The sequence below is a fragment of the Spea bombifrons genome, chromosome 3 (assembly GCF_027358695.1).
Source record: "Spea bombifrons isolate aSpeBom1 chromosome 3, aSpeBom1.2.pri, whole genome shotgun sequence".
In the NCBI taxonomy this organism is placed as follows: Eukaryota; Metazoa; Chordata; class Amphibia; order Anura; family Pelobatidae; genus Spea; species Spea bombifrons.
The window spans coordinates 57,524,759-57,545,318 of record NC_071089.1 but is presented as its reverse complement, the minus strand read 5'-3'; the positions used below and the strand labels follow the sequence as shown (position 1 = coordinate 57,545,318).

Sequence of the window (20,560 nt, the reverse complement as noted above, 5' to 3'; positions counted from 1 at the left end):
GGTCTACTCCCCCCATGTTTCTATTGTAGTCAATGATACACTGCGGTTTTAGGACCAGTGCATCCCCTCTCCTCTCACATTGACAGGCACCACACATCCACCAGTATGGATTCTGTGACCACAGGCAAGGGTGCCAAAAGACATACAAATTAAATAATTCAGAGCTTGTATAGTAGCGCTCTACCCAGACGTAAAGGCAAAAGGAAGACCCACACTATTTTTCCACTTGTGCCAACTGAGTCTAGACAGCCAGGGGGATATAGGTGACTGTTATTTCCTTTGTTATATCTAGACCACTGTGTGGGGATATACTGCCTGAAATGCAGTGAGCCCTTGAACAAGGAACTCATCAATGCAGACATTCTGTTTGGGGGTTTAAATTTCAGGAAACGTATTACAAAATAAATTCATAATGGGCCTTAATTTTATACAGTCTGTCAACTTGTGGGTCACCTTGTGGGGGACATCGATTATTAAATCGGGGAATATCAGTCTCCAACATTTTTGGGGCTACCCAACAGGTCAGACACAGGATCCATACATCTCATTTTAAGACGTGGACCCTGGGCACCAGTAACATCTTACAACTCAGATGGAGGAGAGAGCATCTGGTTTATCAGTCATGGGATCGCTGTAATTGGTCATCACAGCAATCACAAGACTCTACTGGTCGCTGATTGGTTCTCACGGGACTGCCTCAGATGTGAGGCCGACCCCTGAAGCAAGAACTAGCCAGATATGGTAAGCATCAGAGCTCACTGCTGTAATTTCTTTTGGATAAACCAGTGTATCCATATGGACATCTTGTGTTGCCTTTTGTTGACTTACAGATATGTCCATACGCTAGCAAAGGGGTTAAATACTTGTTTGCATCATGTATAGTTCATCAGCGTAATCTGTCAAGAACCCATTTACAATACATTGTACAGGGCCAACCAAACTCTTCTTCTTGGAGGGATTTGGTGGAGCCGACCATTTGTAAGTCACAGGACTATCAGAGACTTGTTACAACACAATACAAATACAAACCCAATCAAGTATACTATGGGGTGGTTTTAAATATAGTATATTATATATATATATATATATATATATATATATTACGTTTTGATCACAGAGCTACACTTTACAAAACATTGCTCTGTAGTTTTCATATAAAGTGTAGCCCTGCGAGCACATTTCACATCAACCATGTACTCTGGCTGTATTTTGAAGGTTTTTGCTGCTGGTTTATGTTTGCAAAATTCCTTTTGCCTTGTGTAACTGAGCTGCTTGATTTTATAGATTGTCTGTATTGTCTTGCTTGTTTCCATATCCTGATTGTTCAAGGCTGCTCACAATCTTCTAATTCCAGAAATATTCTGAAATATAATTCACTGCTATTGGCTTATTTCATCAAACTTTACTAACCCTTTTGTTTGTTAACTCTTATATTCAGTGCCTCAGTGGAACTCAATTTCTTCTGTCTCTTTGTGGTACGTATCAGTATTAAGCATATGATAATTTGTACTTTCTTCGTTTTCATCTCCTGGGATCTTTGTCTAACCACTTACAGCCAAACCGGCACCGTGTTTGTGGGGAAATTGTCTTATTCATAAGGAACACAAGCCAAACTCCTGCTGTTAGATTTAAACCTTTAGTATTCCAGCATTATGACAATACCCAGTTACTTACACACAGATTGTACAGTATTACAGAGTAATGATGGTAAGGGCACTTGCTCACCTAATCCTGCTGCCTTCACTTGCAAAATATCTCTTAAATGTGCCCTTTTCTTATACTACTAAAGTATCACTTCACCTTACACTCACTGGCCACTTTATTAGGTACACCTTTCTAGTACCAGGTTGGACCCCCTTTTGCCTTCATAACTGCCTTAATTCTTTGTGGCATACTTTCTACAAGGTGCTGGAAACATTCCTCAGAGACTTTGGTCCATATGGACATGATGGCATCACGCAGTTGCTACAGATTTGTCAGCTGCACATCCATGATGTGAATCTCCTGTCATAAAGGGATGGACAAGGCCAGCGACAATACTTAGGTAGGCTGTCGTGTTTAAACAATGTTCAATTTGTACTAAGGGGCCCAAAGTGTGCCAAGTGAATGTCCCCCACACCATTACACCACCCTGAACTGTTGATACAAGGCAGGATCGATCCATACTTTCATGTTTTTTACACCAAAGTCTGACCCTGCCATCTGAATGACACACCTGGAATCGAGACTCATCAGACCAGGCAATGTTCTTTCAGTCTTCTATTGTACAATTTTGGTGAGCCTGTGCGAATTGTAGCCTCGGTTTCATGTACTTAGCTGACAGGAGTGGCACCTGGTGTGGTCTTCTGCTGCTGTAGCCCATCTGCTTCAAGGTTTGACATGTTGTGCGTTCAGAAATGGTATTCTGCTTACCTTGGTTGTAATGAGTAGTTATTTGAGTTACTGTTGGCTTTCTATCATCTTGAACCAGTCTGCCCATTCTCCTCTGACATCCTCAAAGCATTTTCGTCCACATACCTGCTGCTCACTGGATATTTTCTCTTTTTCAGACCATTCTCTGTAAACCCTAGAGATGGTTGTGCATGAAAATCCCAGTAGATCAGCAGTTTATAAAATTCTTAGACCAGCCCTTCTGGCACCAACAACCATGCCACGTTCAAAGTCTCTTAAATCACTTTCTTCCCCATTCTTCAGGAAGTTGTCTTGACCACGTCTATATGCCTAAATGCATTGAGTTGCTGCCATGTGATTGGCTGATTAGCTATTTGTGTTAACAAGCAATTAAACAGGTGTTCCTAATAAAGTGGCCAGTGATTGGATAATATCCCATTGCAACACCTTACTAATCATTCCCCCTCTCCCACCTTTCACCTTTAAAATTCCCTTGGAACACTGATGCCAAACTACGTTCTCAGCTATGCAAGTCCCTCTTTTGGCTCCCCATAATATCCGGAATTCAATCTAAACTTCAGATCTCGACCTACAGCATCCTAAGCAACCGTGCCCTCTATGCCCGCATTCTTATGCCCTTATACTCTCCTAACTGATCTCCTCGCCCCTCCCATGATTTGCATCTCTTTTTTTTTACCATTATCACATCTTCCTGCTTGTGTATCAAGGATTTTACTTGCACTGTACCTATATTTTGGAATTCCTTACCCAGTTCTGTAAGCTGATAAGAGCACGGGCCTCTTCAGTTTTAATGTAACCGTTAGTTTTCACTCTACCCTGTTTGCAAAAGCTAGCCAGAATCTATTGGTGCTCTGTAAATGTAACGCCCTTTGTCTGTGCTTCACAAGTGATTAGAATCCCAAACTTTCTTTTAATTCATACGTGTTGACCTAGCTTGTTGCATAAACATAAAATATTTGTCCCTTTTAAATGAAAATTTGCAAACTTTTATAATGAAATGTTAAATCAAAGGATTAATATTGAATAGCGTTGAACATTAGTGCAGGCTATAAAAACTGCAAAGCTTTCATGACCCTATTTGTTTATTTGTTGTAATGATCTATATTTTGGGCTGAATGCGTTTACAGACTGTTTCATCAAGAAACCTCTGAAAAACCAAGCCAAATATCTTCTGAAACTGCACCTTTTAATTGTGACTGATTGACTGATTTAAGTGGCCTAGATGTGTATCCTTGTTTGTATTATCAATAAACCTTGTTAGTAATCATCAATAAATACATATTCTTACTTGTTACTAATTCAGTAAATTCAGCAAACTTGTTTCCTAAACTAGTTTCTTCTATTACAGATTTTGATGTCTGCAGGTATCTAACATTCTTCATTCATACTGTAAACATTGTTTATTTGGCCAGGGGATAACAAAAAAGAGTGGTAATAAATTCGAATAGAACAACAGTTGTTTTTATTAGAACATGCTCTAATGCTAATCTGGGATTGTGTGAGAGAATCTAATTCCAGTATGAATACACCAACACACATAAACTTCTTTAAGTGCCAGATCCGTGGTCTAGTGGAAAGTAACTAATGTTAATCCGAACACGGCACAATATTTCACCATAAATGCCATTGTATGAGTAAAGCTGCTTGCAGCTAGATTGTTTGTGTATGTATTCAGTCTCCAAATATATTACTTATATGCAGGGCCGGCCTTAGGGGTGTGCGACCTGTGCGACCGCACAGGGCGCCGTGGTAGCAGGGGCGCCTGCCCGGGACTTAAATTAAAGCGTCGGGTTTTTTTTGTTTTGTTTTTTTTTAAAACTTTATTTAACATCATTCATGTTAAATAAAGTTTAAAAAAAAAAAACCCCGATGCTTTAATCTAAGTCCCGGGCAGGGGCGCCGAGTGGTTGCTCGTGAAGGTCTCAGCAACCGCTCGGCGCCCCTTACTCTCCGTGACTCCATCATGGTGCCGGCATCTCACGTTGAGCGCCGGACTATTCCGACGCTCAACATGAAGTGCCGGCAGAGCGAGAAGACTGATGCCTCCCGCTCTCACCACAGGACAACAAGGTAAGTGAGGGGGGGTGTAGTTTGAAGGGGCAGAGGGGGGGTGTAGTTTGAAGAGGCAGAGGGGGGGTAGTTTGAAGGGGCAGAGGGGGGGTAGTTTGAAGGGGCAGAGAGGGGGGTAGTTTGAAGGGGCAGAGGGGGGGAGTAGTTTGAAGGGGCAGGGGGGGTAGTTTAAAGGGGCAGAGGGGGGGTGTAGTTTGAAGGGGCAGAGGGGGGGTGTAGTTTGAAGGAGCAGAGGGGGGGTGTAGTTTGAAGGGGCAGAGGGGGGGTGTAGTTTGAAGGGGCGGGGGGGTGTAGTTTGAAGGGGCAGAGGGGAGGGGTAGTTTGAGGGGGGGTAGTTTGAAGGGGCAGACGGGGATAGTTTGAAGGGGCAGAGAGGGGGGTAGTGAGGGGGGCTCCAGAGGAGTATTCCGCACAGGGCGCCACAACGCCTAAGGCCGGCTCTGCTTATTTGAATTGTTCAACATGATGGCTCAGGGTGTATTGAATATTTTTCACGTGAGAGCTAGAGAACAAGGACTAATGTCCTCACGCCCATAATAACACAAAGCAGTAAGAGGGGAAAAAGTGGAACATATGATTCATGAACAATAGATAATGCTTGTGGCAGTTTAACATCTGGCATGTCACCGATGTAACAAAAGAAATTTTTTCCTTATAGATCTAGAGTAGAAAGAAACATTGCACAGCCTAAAGGCTATTATTTTCGTTTTACTGGTGTAATAATATACCGGAAACATTCACTGGTTTCTACAGCAGCCTTTGGTCTGAACTTCTCTAAACATAATATTTCATAGACATTGATCTAAAGTTACAAATACAAAAACGACAGATTACCAAAGGACAGGAAAAATACACTAAAACATGTCCTTATTTCCATTAGACAGCTAACAACTTTGAAACTGCCCTAAGACACTGAATACCTGTAGGTCGTCTAAGGGTAAGATCCATATCAGGAGAAAAACCCCTATGGTCCAACAGGATTAGAAGTTTGGATTAAGATTTTAAATCATCTTTGTTTAACTGATTTAAGTGGGCATTTATAATGTTGAACTTGAATCATCTCTTTAAACAACATCAATTCAACTTTAAGCGTCTAGCACTTTGTGACACAGTCCATAAACATAAGTATAGCATAGCTGAAAACCCAAACAGAAAATGAACATTAAGCCCTGACTTGCTCCTTTGGGTCCCATTATTTTTATTTGATATGGTCCAATCTAGTTTCGTTAGTTTTATATGGAATGCTAAGAAACCAAGAATAAGGGATCCTCTGAGAAAAATTTTAAAAAAAGTTTGGGATGCAAACAGTGATCGGCTCTAAGATCAAGATCTTAGAATACAATATTGATGGCATCTCTCTAAAGGAGTGGTATAATCAAAATACCTTGTATGTGAAAGATGTCATCATGGGGGGTAAAATGAAACCCTTTTTGCCCAAATCTCACAGAAAAGAACTGTTTCACTATCTGCACATTAACAATTTTATGATTAAACATGTATATAAAAGATAGAGAGGCATAAAAACTCTTGAAGCCATGTTTGGAAACAAAAAGAGTAAATAGTGTAATATTAAAATGTTTAGAACCGATTAAACTGGAGACAGGAGTATACGCTTTGCTGCATTAAGCAAATGGGAAGAAGAACCTTAAGATAAACTTATCTATATTGCATTGGGTAAATGCACACAGGAAGGTAAACCCTACATTGCTTGAATTTAATAGAAAATCAATTTAGTGCAGTGAATAGATGGTGTATGGTCACATCACAAAGAAACAAAATGTACTCACAATGCTCACCTGTTTGTTGATGATGTCATGCAGGCAAGGGATAATTTCTTCATAGTTGGTGGACCTGCATAGAAGTGAGACCACTCTGGATAATTGTGTATAATTTGTCAGGAGATTTCGACAATTTTGAACATGGTGTCATTGTTACATTTAAACTTCATTTAAACTTTCAACAGATTCCATTTAAAGAACAATACCTTGCTATACACTGTATGGTTGTGGCAAAAAGTGTAATTGTCCGAAACTGGAAACAATCCTCCAAATATAATTTTCTGCAACAGAAAAACCCGTTGATGTACCAAGTTGTTATGGTAAAGAGGTATTCACTGGGCTGTGTCGGACTCAAACCAAATTCGTACTGTTGGTGAGGAGTGGGTTAAGGCAATAGAGTATGTATAGCTGTTCATCTCCCTGCTCATAAGAAATCCATCAAGAAGTACAAAAAGCATAAAAAAGTATAATATCATACATAAGAACAGGTAATTGGTAACTTTTTGGTTTTTAATTTTCTATGTCTTGAAGATTCAACTTTATTAAATAGAGGGAGATATTTTGTTCATTTATTTGTATAATGCCCATGTCTAATTGTTAGAAATAAAAAGAAAAAAAGTAAATAAAAAAAAAATTTAAATATCTTTATGATACTTCAACTTCACGATCAGCAAACCGCTCACAGCATATTAAGCCAAATGTGTTAAGTCGACAAACATGCAAAACATTAATCCATATCTAGTCACCAAGTGCATACAGAAGGGGTCATTCTGATTCATGATACAGGTAACAGGAGAGTCCCCGAAGAAACGATGTAGTCGGCATACATTATTAATTATCTCTAAGGAGACTAGCAGGAAGCAGAAAGCACTTAATCTTCTGCTTACTTCATCCTTTCACTGAAAGAGAGTGTCATAAAATAGCTAACTATGTAAGGGAAGGAAATATAATTTAAGCTTTCATTTCCACAGCCTAATAATGATTTTGGATGCTATTACAGGTATTATTTTATCTTAAGTGTGAAGCAGAATTGCAACCACATATATTGTTTTCTCTAACATTTAATGGGGTTTATTTCTTTAAACTGTACTTCAGGTGAGTTTAAAAAGATTCAACAAATAATGGAAGAACCAGATTTTGTTATGAATGACAACTTCTTATTAATTAGAATCACACATTATATTAAGTCCCATTTAGACAATTGCACAGGTTTGGCTGAAATGATAGAAATAATTTTTGATTCTAAATCCAATTTCAGAATACTGGTTATACAGATTTTAATGGTGGTTAAACTAGTGATTGTCAGAAGGTGGAAAGGAAATGATGTAATCGAATCGACAACAGTAATGAATCAAACCCACCACCAATGCACCATCCAGCTCAGGAAGCAAAATCTCTGGGTCATGGGAGTGTTGTTTAGGCGCGCCCAGTTTCTCTCCAACCCCCATACAATTTAAGGTTTTTGGGGCTATCCAGGTCCATGTAAGCAGCTGACTCCATCCACACGTCAAATGTCCCCTCCACGTCATACGTTGCGCTCCAAAGAATGTTCTCAGGCAAGGTTACAGGTATGAGTAGTCAGTAGGGTACCTGGCATTGTGTGTTTAGTTAGCTAGTGTTAGGTGTTCTTTGCAGCTTTTTGGCAGAATGTGGCCTCCATATGTGACATCTGACACCATTTGTGGCTGATTATGTCAGACTTTTATGGCTACTGTAAGCGACAACATTTCTGCAGTATTCTACGTTCCAGAAGTCTTCAGGTTGGACGTGAAGATGCTAAAGAGTGCCATGTGTGTACCGTGTAGGTAGGTGTTCTACTCAAAGATACAGGTATGTAAAATAATATGTTTAAAATGACATGGTAAAACATTAAGTATACATGATTTACATACAAAAAAACTGAGCAGTGATGAGTTCCCGTTATGTAAAGGAGTGTGCGCTAGCTAACTCGATATTGTACTTTTTAGTTGTGATGTTAACATAGTTCATTAAAACACGCCATTTATATAATTTGTTTCCATATAAAAAGCAGGTTCAAATTATTTTTCCTGGAAGATAACCTAATACAAGAGTGAAAGAGGAGCCTCACACTTACATTTATTGTTCTGGCCACTCTTTCCGCAATCTTTTTTTTTGCACTGGGGCGTGTGGACAATCAGATGTACCCTACAGATCTGTTTTTCATGATGGTTGTAACATTACCTCCCTCTCCCTTTTTATTTTTATTATCTATATAAAGCCTGATATTGTATAAACAATCATTTACATAAACCTCCCCCAAACTAAAGAATCATGAAAGGGCCTTCCAGCTTGTGATCATGCATCCTAAAGCACCTGTATTAATAAACATACCTACTCAGACACAAAACTCAGCTAAAAATGACCACATCATTTACTTATAAAATGATACTTAAGAAGAGGACCGTCCCAACCCGATATATTGTATATTAAAAAAGTCCTCGAGGCAAACACTACTATGGGTGTTCATTCTCAATTGAATGTTGTACTGCTTGTCCCATCAAGTACTATGACATCACATCCTCTGAGTATTAAGCCTTTACCCATGAGCAGGCCCGGACTGGGACAAAAAACAGGCCCGGGCATTTCAGACTGAGTAGCGCATTTTTTATGAAAACACATATATGTACATACATATACATAATACTTGGTCATTCAACATAGGAAGCCTGAAGCCACAATTTAGTGCGACTAATCCTTGAAATAAATATTATAGAGTAAATAACACAATACCTTATCTTTTCCACTAAATAATTTCAGGGCCTTGAATGTTTTGTCCCCTGAAATCACTACAAATTCAGGAGGGCATTTTATCTCTGGATAAGTAAAAATGAAATAGTTCCCACTGTAAATTAAGGACACAGATAACCAAACACACACACCAGGACAGGCTCTGCCACGCCAACACCCAAACACACACCAGGACAGGCTCTGCCACACTGACATCCAAACACACACACACCAGGACAGGCTCTGCCACGCCAACACCCAAACATACACAAACACCAGGACAGTTAAAGAAAGTAGAAATGGTTCAGCACTCAACTCCCAGGAAGCTGGGAGCTAGCAGGAAAAAGGGCAAAACAAAAACAGAAAGCATAACAAAAATAGCAACGTTGCTTTTTTGTTTTGCTTTCTTTGAATAAAGTAACCTAAGGATTGGAAGCTGATTGGAGTGCTAGGGTTCTTTTCTGTGTTCGTACACACACCAGGACAGGCTCTGCCACACCAACACCCAAACACACACACACTAGGACAGGCTCTGCCACACCGACGCCCGAACACACACATCAGGACAGGCTCTGCCACACTGACACCCAGACACACACATCAGGACAGGCACTTCTACACTGACACTCAGACACGCACACCAGGACAGGCTCTGTCACACCGACACCCAAACACACACACACCAGGACAGGCTCTGTCACACCAACACCCACACACACACACACCAGGACAGGCTCTGCCACACCGACACCCAAACACACACACCAGGACAGGCTCTGTCACACCAACACCCATACACAAACACACACCAGGACAGGCTCTGCCACACCGACACCCAAACACACACACAACAGGACAGGCTCTGCCACACTGACACCCGCATCCGGAGGGTTTCCACGGACGGTTTCACTCAGCCTGTCTGTGGCATCTTTGCCACCAGAACAGCCTGCCTGTGGCAACTTTGCCACCAAAAAAGCCTGCCTGTGGCAACTTTGCCACCAAAACAGCCTGCCTGTGGCAACTTTGCCACCAAAACAGCCTGCCTGTGGCAACTTTGCCACCAAAACAGCCTGCCTGTGGCAACTTTGCCACCAAAACAGCCTGCCTGTGGCATCTTTGCCACCAAAACAGCCTGTCTGTGGCAACTTTGCCACCAAAACAGCCTGCCTGTGGCAACTTTGCCACCAAAACAGCCTGCCTGTGGCATCTTTGCCCCCCCCTTACACATACATGCTATCACACACACATATTCATTCACTCGTTCAAAAATATTTATTCACTAATTCTCAGATACTCATTCACAAACATTCATTCACTCACTCCTTCACAGATACTCATTAATTCTCTCTTTCATTCAATCTCACATACTCCATACAGCCTCCCTCACCCCCTTACCTGGACTGCTGATGTACGCGCCGCTCGCAGACTTCCGCGGATCTGCACAGGGGAAGCAGACGCACAGCAGGGTCATTTGACGTACGTGACGTACGTCACATGGCTCCGTTGGATTCCTGCGTCCCCCTGGCCGTGGAAGGGGCGCTACTGGCGTGTCTGCCAGGTAAGTAGCGGGCCCGGTCGCGGTGACCCAGAGGATTCTGGTGTTGCGGGGAGCTCTGATCTCTGACAGCCGGGGAAAGTATACGCGACGGACGCATACAAACCCCCGCTGCCAACTCCACCTCCTTCCGGCTGCAGCTGAAGGCGACGTCAACCCGCTGCCCCGGCTGGAAGCACCGGTAAGAGAGGGGTGAGAGGGGTGAGAGAGAGAGTGTGTGTGTTAGTTAAATGGGGTTATAGGGTGTGTGTGTGTGTGTGTTAAATGGGGGCATAGGGCATTTCTAGAGTGGCGTTAAGGGGGCATTTAATAGAGCACTCTGCCTCCTGAAATGCCTTATACCTCCCTATATGGCACTCTGCCCCATAATATGCCTTTTAACCCCCTAAATGCCAGAGTGGCATTTAGGGGTATAAGGCATTTCTGGAGGCAGAGTGCTCTATACAATGCCTTTTAACTCCCTTAATGCCACTCTGCCTCCTGAAATGCCTTATACCTCCCTATATGCCACTCTGCCCCATAATATGCATTTTAACCCCCTAAATGCCAGAATGGGATATAGGGGTATAAGGCATTTCTGGAGGCAGAGTGGCACAGTGTTTGTAATTTCTTAACATAACACTCATTTTCTATGGAATGTTACAACTGCTTATATTGGTGATGTAAGAATAATCTGAATGGCCTGATTATAGGTTGTTCAGATTCCTAGTCATACTGCCTTAGAGCTTATATATTTTAACTTGATATTTAATATTGATGTCCTTTTTCATGGCTAGTATACTCACACACATATTGTTGTTGTTGTTTTCAAGGATAGATAGGACTATCTTTTGATACTATTTTAATATGTTTATTGCATCAATAATATATTAAACCATAGGGAGAATAAATAAAAAAAATCATGTACCATAATACCCTACACACACATATTGTTTTAATTCAACTCATTTTTTGGTTGGGGCACTAAGGTTTGGCCTCCTTTTCCGTTTTTATTTTTAAACTTTGTCTAGAAATCCCTCTCAGGGATATATAGACCTTAAGGACCACTTGTAACCAGTCGTTACCCCTTAAGATGCTATGGTAACATCCCTGGGGTCTATTTATTTTTTATTTTGTTTTTATTGTTGAAAAATAATTTCCCTCTTTCTTTGCATTACTGATAGCTGTACCAATGAGGTCGGGGCATCAGAGATACCAGCACTCTCCCTCCCAAATACACATTTTTTGCACCTGCTCTTCTTTTTAAGGAACCAGGCCTGGGGCGCATTAGTGATTCATAACCAGTTCATAATTCACTACACATTATATATATATATATATATATATATATATATATATCTATATCTATATATATTAACATTGGGAAATTATTTTTTTAATTAGTTTGCACATTTTTTTATTCTTATAAATGATTGCACAAACAAGTCTCAGCAAATGTCAAATGAATGAACCTATGAATTGTTTTGGGGTATGGATTTGCTGTATTACTCACTCTTCATTCGAGTTCGTCTGACTTGATTGGAGACTGCTGGATGCTTTCTCAGGAAGCCAAGAAATTAAGATCTCAGACCCTCACACACAAGCATCCTGGGTCACGGGGCGATAAGCTTAAAGAACAGGCCAGTTCGTGGTTGACACCTATAGCTTTGTTGTCATAGGCGTGAGATGTGAAAGGCACGCAGTTGCACTACTCCTATTGAATTATTTCAGTTGGAAAGCAGTTGCATTTTTCAAACAGTTGCTGCAAACTTGTATTTTTAACCCTTTCATGACAAATGCATTGTTTTTAATGGGTTTAAGGACAACCCATTGTCCTTAAGGGGTTAACTGCTGTATTCACCGTTTTGTTGTGTCTATTTTGTCTCATAGTCAACCAAACATTTAACTTCAACATTATTTTATACAACTTGAATACAACTACAGAAACACAGCATCATTTTGGTCAGTTTTTACATTTCTTCTATCATTTGCATAACAACTTCACAACTGGTATTCTGAGTTTATAGATATAATTTGATTTCCTTATTTAATATAAAGTCATTTTGGCAAAAAGACAAAATACTTTTTCTCCTTGATGTAGGGCATGATACACATTCTGCTACAAGGGCAAGTGATCAGTAATCAGAGCTGTCTCTGTATAACTGAATCATTTTAAATGTAGGTAACAGAATATACGTTTACATTAGAATTACTAACCTTTATACGTTTAGCTGTCACAAATGTGGTGCCACCACTATCAGCAATACAAAAACACACTTATCCCAGACATGTGCACAAAGACACACTGTATGTATATATGTATATATGTATATATATATATATATATATATATATATATATATATATATATATATACACACATTTGCTATTACAAGCAATTTCCTCTTCGCGCAAATGTCATTGACAAAATAACCTTCTAGAAATTACAATCAGTCAGATGGAGATTAGATTTTACTGCTGAGGTTGCTCTTCAAACCTTAAGACACAGCATTTGATCAGATTCATGGCAGTAACTTCTTTAACACAGTCCCAAAATGCATAAAAAGGTTAGGAGAGCTCCCTGCTGGTATCCCATTGTGACATATACAGTGTAACTAGTTCCCTCTCCACATTTAACTGACTGTTAACATTATACACAATTACTGATCGCATACACGCAACCCATTTTTTTTTTCACATATATTTTGCTACGAGGAGTTATATTAAAACATTAAAAATAGAAGACAATTCCAAAATAATATGCAACAACAGAGCTCAATACATGATATATATATGAAAAATCACACATTTTTGGTCAAGTGCTCTCAGAAAGAAGTAATATAAAATGTAAATGAGCAATGTAGACCAGTACTGCCACCTAATGTTCTTGAGACAGTAATACATCTAATTTGCCAGCTAGCTGCTGATGCTGGAAATTTCTGGTTTGGAATGAATCACAAATACTTTACTGGAATGTAGCAGTCATGGGGGTAAGCGCTTGTTTCCTTTTATTTCAGCCTCCCAATCAAAGTCTAAGGTTTCATCATCCAGCTCTGAGGTTGAAAACAGGGATTTACTTGTTATTGGAGGTTTGGAAGGGACAGGGTCCAGTTCAAAACACTTCCTTTTGTGAACCGGACCACTGGATGACGATGGCAACTGAGTTTCCTTATTGCAGACAACAGAAGGTGGTTCTCGGGTTTCATTTTCCGCTAGTGCGGAGAAAGAAAATTTTGCCAAATTGGCAAGTGTACTAGAAGAGATTTTCCTTTGGTCGGGATGTTCAGTCACTTTCTTTTCCTCACATTTATTCACTTGAGGCGACTTTACAGTACTTGGGGAAATATTTCTATGCTGGTGTGATTCCAGCTTAAGCACAGTCTCTGGACACTCACTATGTCTTGCGCAGTTAAGACCAGCACTTGTTTTGCCCTCACTGCTTGGCCCATTAACTAACTTACTAAGATTTGTTGCTGGAGCTTCATTTTGTTTTAGATTACTACTTGCCTCACATAATCTGCTTCCATCAATATTATCGTGTGCAACAGCAGATATATGTTCAGATTCCTCTTCAGGAGAAAGCACAAGCTTTGACCTGTGTTTGAATGAAAACTTGGATAGCTGAGCAAGTCGAGCACTTGTCTCTGGGTCCAGCAAACCCTCACTGTCTTTGTTTTGCTCTGATTGCACCAAATGTCTTTTTCTTCCCCGGGAAGCAGCTGGAGTACTATGCATAGGGCCAATAGCTGAAGAACAGGCCTCCTCTGAAATACCTCCAGAATCATACTGGTTTAGATTATTACTTTTCAAAGCTGTCAATTTAGCATTTTCCACAGTCAATGAATATTTATTGAGTTTTTGCCACTTTTTAGAAACATGCTCTGTCACTACCACATCTGGCAAATCGTTTGCACTTGCTTTACTGGACCCTTTCCTTGAAACGTAACTTTTCACATTTTCTGTACCGTCTATAACCCCTCTGTTATTCACCTTTCCCAGTGTTGTTACACCTTCTAGCTGGGGAGGTGGTTGAGGTTTTGGAACTGAAAGGTCTTCGGCAGCTTTACTAATGGGAGACAGTTGAATGGTTTGCTGGGCAGACTGAAGGGAATCAAACCACCCCAAACTGTTACCATCATTGGAATATTTTGAACAGTTATCTGATGGGCTTCTACCAATTGTCTTTTCAATGTCAGCAGAGCATGGACTCTTTTGGAAGTCTTCTTCAATCAAAGGTTTTACATTTTTTCTAGGTGTCTGCTCAATACTTTCAGTGCTCCTGGGCATCTGGCACAACGTTGGGACTTCTACACTGGTTTTGTCTGAGGCAGGAAAAACATTCCCCCTTAAGTTTATGTTGTTGCTTGAAGTTTCTGGCTGTGCATTTTCATCATTTGATCTCTTATCCTCAAAGGAGTTGCTAGAGGAGTTTTCCAGAAGCTGAGCCTGACAGGAGTCTTGGTTTTGCTGCCTGTGGAGAAGAGATATATATTTTTTTAGCTCCTCAAAAAAACACCAAAAAAGTTCAGGTAAGTAAATTTTCAAAGTTCAGGGGCGTAAGGGGGGGAAAGATTAGAAGTAATGTGAATTGTTCAGCGTGCATTTGCAAGCCTACTTTTTTAATGTATTCTGCTGCTTATTGATTACATACGTAACCTTGAAGAGCAACTGTCATCACATTTGTATCTGAATTAAGCTTATTCTTTTTTAAATTAAGGCAACCTGATTGAATTAAGTTAAAGACAAAGCATATAGATGATACACAAGGTAGATTGCAATGCACACAACCATTGTCAGACTAACTAACCATATACAGACAAATAATTTGTGTACAGTCAATAATTGAACTAACACACCTGAGATGTGTAGGTGAAACGGAAGGTGAGAAAAGTCCAAGTGCTAAGGTGGCCAGGAGAAGAAGTGATATTTTACCACTCATTACCACATATATTTACCATTCCAGTCTCTGTAGCTCCTGTCTCAACAAGTTGTGGAGACCAAGCTTGTCCAGGAGAAGTTCACACTGCATCTGATACTGCTCCTGGGGGTTGTCTGGAAATGATGTATGCAGCGCATTCACCCCACCAAGTAAAGCTCCACCCTAGATTAGAAATACAGGAGCATTAAGTAGAGAAAACCTCAGCTATCAAGAGTTTCCACACACCACTACTTACCTGCATGGAGGACTCCATCACCGATACAACTGTTATTGCATCTTCCACGGTCACAGTATCTCTGTACATCAATCGTGCGTGAGCTGCGGAAAGGAGAGTGCCTTAAGATGTTAAAAATTAATTTGGTGCACAGGCTATAAAAACAAGTTTACATTTTATACTAAAATCATATAAAATTATTACAAGACACATAATTTCTGGTGGGTTCAAGAAACTTTCACTGGGTTTGTCATACAGCCATATAGTCAATAGCTGTAACAGTGCTAAAGTGAGCAGACCTATACAATAATAGGCTCATGAGCATAGGGGTTAAGTTTACACTGCTGGAGATGCGGATCAGGCTCTTATGTTCACCTTTGGTGGACATGTACAGCTATATGCCCACATTGGGATAAGGTTTCTCGTGTGGTTCGGGAGGTCGATTACTTTCTCTTACAGTACACCTCATGAATGCTGCCAAGGTGGTCATCCCACCTTGTGGTGACCAATGTGATTTATAGTTCTTGTCTTATAGCTTCCTCCATCCACCCACACAGAACTTTTAATTTGGACTACAGGTATAGTGAAATCTTACCTTCTGCAAGGCGTATCAAACTCTCTAGGAGGCGGATGGTAGTTCGTGCTGCATTCCGGCAGTCACTCTGTCTTTGAAGCTGATAGTAGCGCATCAGGATCATGTTGGCTCCATGCGACATTTTGGGTTGAAGGTTCTTCACAACACAAAAATAGGTTTTCATTTTTTCCATGCTCCAGAGCTTATCAGATTTGCGTGGGCAGCCTGAAAGGAGCTAAACCTGTTAGTCTTTCATTGTCTGACTAGCAGCACTAGTCAGCTGTAACCTGCCAAAAAACCATTTAAGCTATTCATAATTATTCACCATAGTGTTACTACGCACATAGCCAACTGGCCTTTGTACTGATATATAAAAATACTGTATTACAGGCAGCTTATGCTGAACCGGGAAACAAAGGAATATAGATATTACATTAACATGTTGATGTTTAAAATGGCTCTGTAAAGAAACATGTTTGTCAATTAAAAGCAAAATAAAATAGCATTTACAAAATGAGTTTAGTCTATGTGCAAGGTGTTTTACACTTCTTGTTATTAAACCCCTTAAGGACAATGAGCAGTCCTTAAACCCATTGAAAACAATGCATTTTGAGCCCGTACATGTACAGGCTTTGTCATTAAGGGGTTAAACCTTCTACATAATAGCTAATTGAATCACTATAGAATGGGCATTGCTTAATGACTTTTGTCATAGACATGCACTATATATACTCATACGGATGCATTTGAAATGAAATGGTAATTCTGGTGGATAAACCACAAAGGCCAATGTTGCTTTGACAAAGGGATGTGAGTAATCAAACGCTTCTTAACAGTTGTAGCAGTACAAAGCCAATGGGAAAGAGGTGTAACTCATGATTCCCCTGCTCCAAAATGAAGACACTGAAACAAGAGCTTTCATTTCCAAGGTTACTGAATCTTTCATTGTAAAAAGGCAAGAATCCAATTTCAAGAGTTACAGTAGGTGTTTTTTTCAGCTCAAAGCCTGCATTGCGTCATGGCAGAAAGGAAGGGGGGAAAAAGGAGGGAGGGGGCTTGTTACCTTTATTTTCCAATATGAAAGAAGAAATAATGCGGTCCCAGTCTTCATTTTTTGTGTCTAATAATACCAGAACTAGGTCAAACCGACTTAGGAGAGGACTGGCAAGAGCCACATTAACAGAGATGGATTCTTCAGGGTCATACTGTCCTTTGGGATTGGTTGCAGCCAGGATTGTTGTTCTGGTGTTCAGTTTACACACCAACCTAAAAATGAAAGAGATGAGTTAGGATTTTACTCTGTACTGCAGTAATAAGCTTGACACATGCCAATTGGAATGCTACGGCCAGCTAACAGCGAAGTTTGTTTGCAGACTTATGTGACAGCTTTCAGAAGACCAAAATATTGAGTACAATGAACTCACATACCTTTTCAGGACCTTTGTCTTTTTGTTTAGATTTATAGGACTGTGCTATTAGTAGAGGGCCATTACAGCCTATATTTCATCTAAAGTTAGGACACTGAATTAAAATATATACAACAGATAAAGCACCGTGTAAATGGCTGACTATACACGAATACATATGTCTAAATGTATTCTTTTATGCAGAATTGATATATATATATATATATATATATAAATATATGAAATTGCTCCTTCAAGTTCCCACCTGTTTCCCTTGGCTTTTGAAAAAAGGACAAAAGATGAAATAATTTTGTGATTATGTCAAAGTAAGCTCAGTAAAGCAATTTGAGGACAAATTGTTCTTTCCCAGAACTATGTTACAGCTAAGTTGATGGGCAGGCCTAAAGTGACTAGACTATGAAAAGACCAGTATGTCAAGCAAACATCAGGGTTGGCTGCTAACATCACCAAAGAGGAGTCATCAATAGGCAAGTTATGTCTAGTATGGATCTTAATAAAGGGGTTAATCTCTAAGGGAAAGCATTTTACTCTATGGTTAAACTGAGGGTCCGTTACTCTTCACTAGAAAACACAAAATTATATTTTTCTAGTGATAGGAATGCAGAATATATTGCTTCCCACAAAATAAGATGAGATCCAGCTAAGACCCTCATATAAACTACATTATTTGCCATGAGACTATAAACACTTTGTCTGAAGGAGAATCTCCTTTATGTACTTTAAAGAAGCATCTCTAGCATGTGCTCTCTCTCTCTCTAATTCCTCTTCCCCCCCCTGACCACCACTTCTTATCCTGCTCTCACCTGGTCTCCTACTCCTTCCATACGTCCCCAAAAACCTCACCTAATCAGGGACCTTAGCTCTTTCAATCCTAAAAATTCTCAACTGACTTACTCCCTCTCCTCTCTCCCATCTCAAACATATGTCCTAACCATACTGCGTCTCTCTAGAACTGCACCCTCGCCTATGCTCTTGACAATGTAGCCCTAAATATTCCACACGACCCTCACGTTTCCAACCATGGCACACGACAGTAACCAGACACCTAAAATGCTGTTCTCACATTGCTAAACCTAGCTGGAGGAAGTCTCATTCTACGTCTGACTTCCTGCACTACAAACTCATGCTAAACTCCTATTATTCTGCTATCACAACAACGCCTTCCGTTAACCTTACTCCCTCTGACTTTGCCAAATGCTTCAATAATAGAATTGAAACTCTCAGATATGAAATATCAGCACTACCCTGCCCTTTGACTCCTCATCCTATTCAGTGAACTAATTTTCACTACATTTAAAGTAGACCCAAATTCTCTCCTGTCACAGAAGATGAGGTTCATGCTATTCTTCTTTCCTTCTGTGCAACCACATGTCGCCTTTATTCGATCCCTTCTTGCCTTACCCAGTCTCTCTCATCTATGTTGTTCCCTACACTGGCTCATATCTCTAACCTTTCCCTCTCTACGGGATCTGTCCCATACTCCTTCAAGCATTCTACCATAACTCCTATCTAGAAAAAGCCTTCCACGGACCATAATGATCTGTTCAACTACCATCCCATTTCTCTACTTCTTCTTGCCACCTAGCTTCTTAGAATAATTGTCTATACCCAACTAGGTTTATTGACTCCAACTACTTAACTCAATCCTCTTCAATCTGGATTCCATTCTTAAAATTATACTGAGACCGCTCTTACTAGAGTTACTAATGACCTACTCACTGCTAAATCCAAGGGCCACTACTAATCCTACTTGATCTTTCTGCTACTTTTGACACCATGGACCACCCACTTCACGATCCTGGTCTGTGTGACACTGCTATGTTCTGGTTCACATCTTACCTTTCTGATCGTCCCTTCAACATCTCCCACTCAAGTAACACTTCCCCTTCCCTTCAGGCTCAGTTGTAGCAACTCTTCTGTCCTCTCTTTACACTACGCTGACAACACCAAGATCTACCTATCCTCTCCTGATCTCTTTCTTATGATCTCTGTCTTACACCATATAATTAACTGCCTTTGCTCTGTCTCTAACTAGATGTCTGAATGTTTGCTGAAAATGTAATCTTGCAAAAACTGAACTCCTCATATTCCTTCCCTCAATGTCTCCATCCCCTCAAGCTCATTGCTTTGACTCTGACCTATCATTCACTCCCCACATTTAATCTGTCTCAAAAAAACTGCGGCCTTCATTTTAAAAACATTGCCAAATTTCGTCCCTTCCTAACACAAGATGCCAGTAAGGCTCTTGTCCATGTCCTCTGTCTCAGCTGGTCTCTCTCATACCCGTCTTGCCCCTCTACAATCCACCATTAATTTTGCTGCCAGACCTATCTTCCTCTCACATTGTTTTACTAACACCCCTCCCTTCTGCCAGTCTCTTCATTGGCTGCCTGTGCGCTTCAGGATTCATTTAAAAATCTTGACTCTTATTTTCAAAACTCATCATAGCGATTGCCCTACTTACAGCTCCTCACTCATTCCTAAATACACTCCTAACCGGTCTTGCCGCTCATCAAATGATCTCCGTCTGTCCTCTCCTCCAGTTTCTAGTTCACATGCACACTTACATGGGCTGCCCCTATCCTCTGGAATGCCCTCCCCCTGTCTTTGGTCCTTCCAAAACTCCCTCAATACCCACTTTTTTTAGGGACACCTACGAACTTGCGCCTTAACACCCTCCCATCTTTTCTAGTCTCTTTCCTACAATACTTATACTAGAGTGGCTGTCCATCCCTAACAATGGTATGTTTACCTCTTGTATAATACACACTAACTTCCTGTAGATTGTAAGCTCATCTGAGCAGGGTCCTCCTTGTCTGTTGTTTCTTTATGTCATCTTGCTACGTTATTTACTACTTGTTATG

General features: G+C 40.4%; 1 protein-coding gene across 1 annotated transcript in view; it reads right to left on the bottom strand.

Annotated features, from left to right (window-relative positions):
• Positions 1 to 12,952: 12,952 nt before the first annotated feature.
• Positions 12,953 to 20,560, bottom strand: part of MCM9 (minichromosome maintenance 9 homologous recombination repair factor) — a 28,125-nt gene continuing 20,517 nt past the window's right edge. The window contains exons 9-13 of the mRNA XM_053458929.1: positions 17,333 to 17,535; positions 16,291 to 16,494; positions 15,717 to 15,799; positions 15,498 to 15,643; positions 12,953 to 15,013 (exon numbers count right to left, since the gene is read on the bottom strand). Coding sequence (XP_053314904.1) covers positions 13,525 to 15,013; positions 15,498 to 15,643; positions 15,717 to 15,799; positions 16,291 to 16,494; positions 17,333 to 17,535 — 2,125 coding nt within the window. The 3' untranslated portion in view covers positions 12,953 to 13,524. The remainder of the gene's footprint in view (positions 15,014 to 15,497; positions 15,644 to 15,716; positions 15,800 to 16,290; positions 16,495 to 17,332; positions 17,536 to 20,560) is intronic.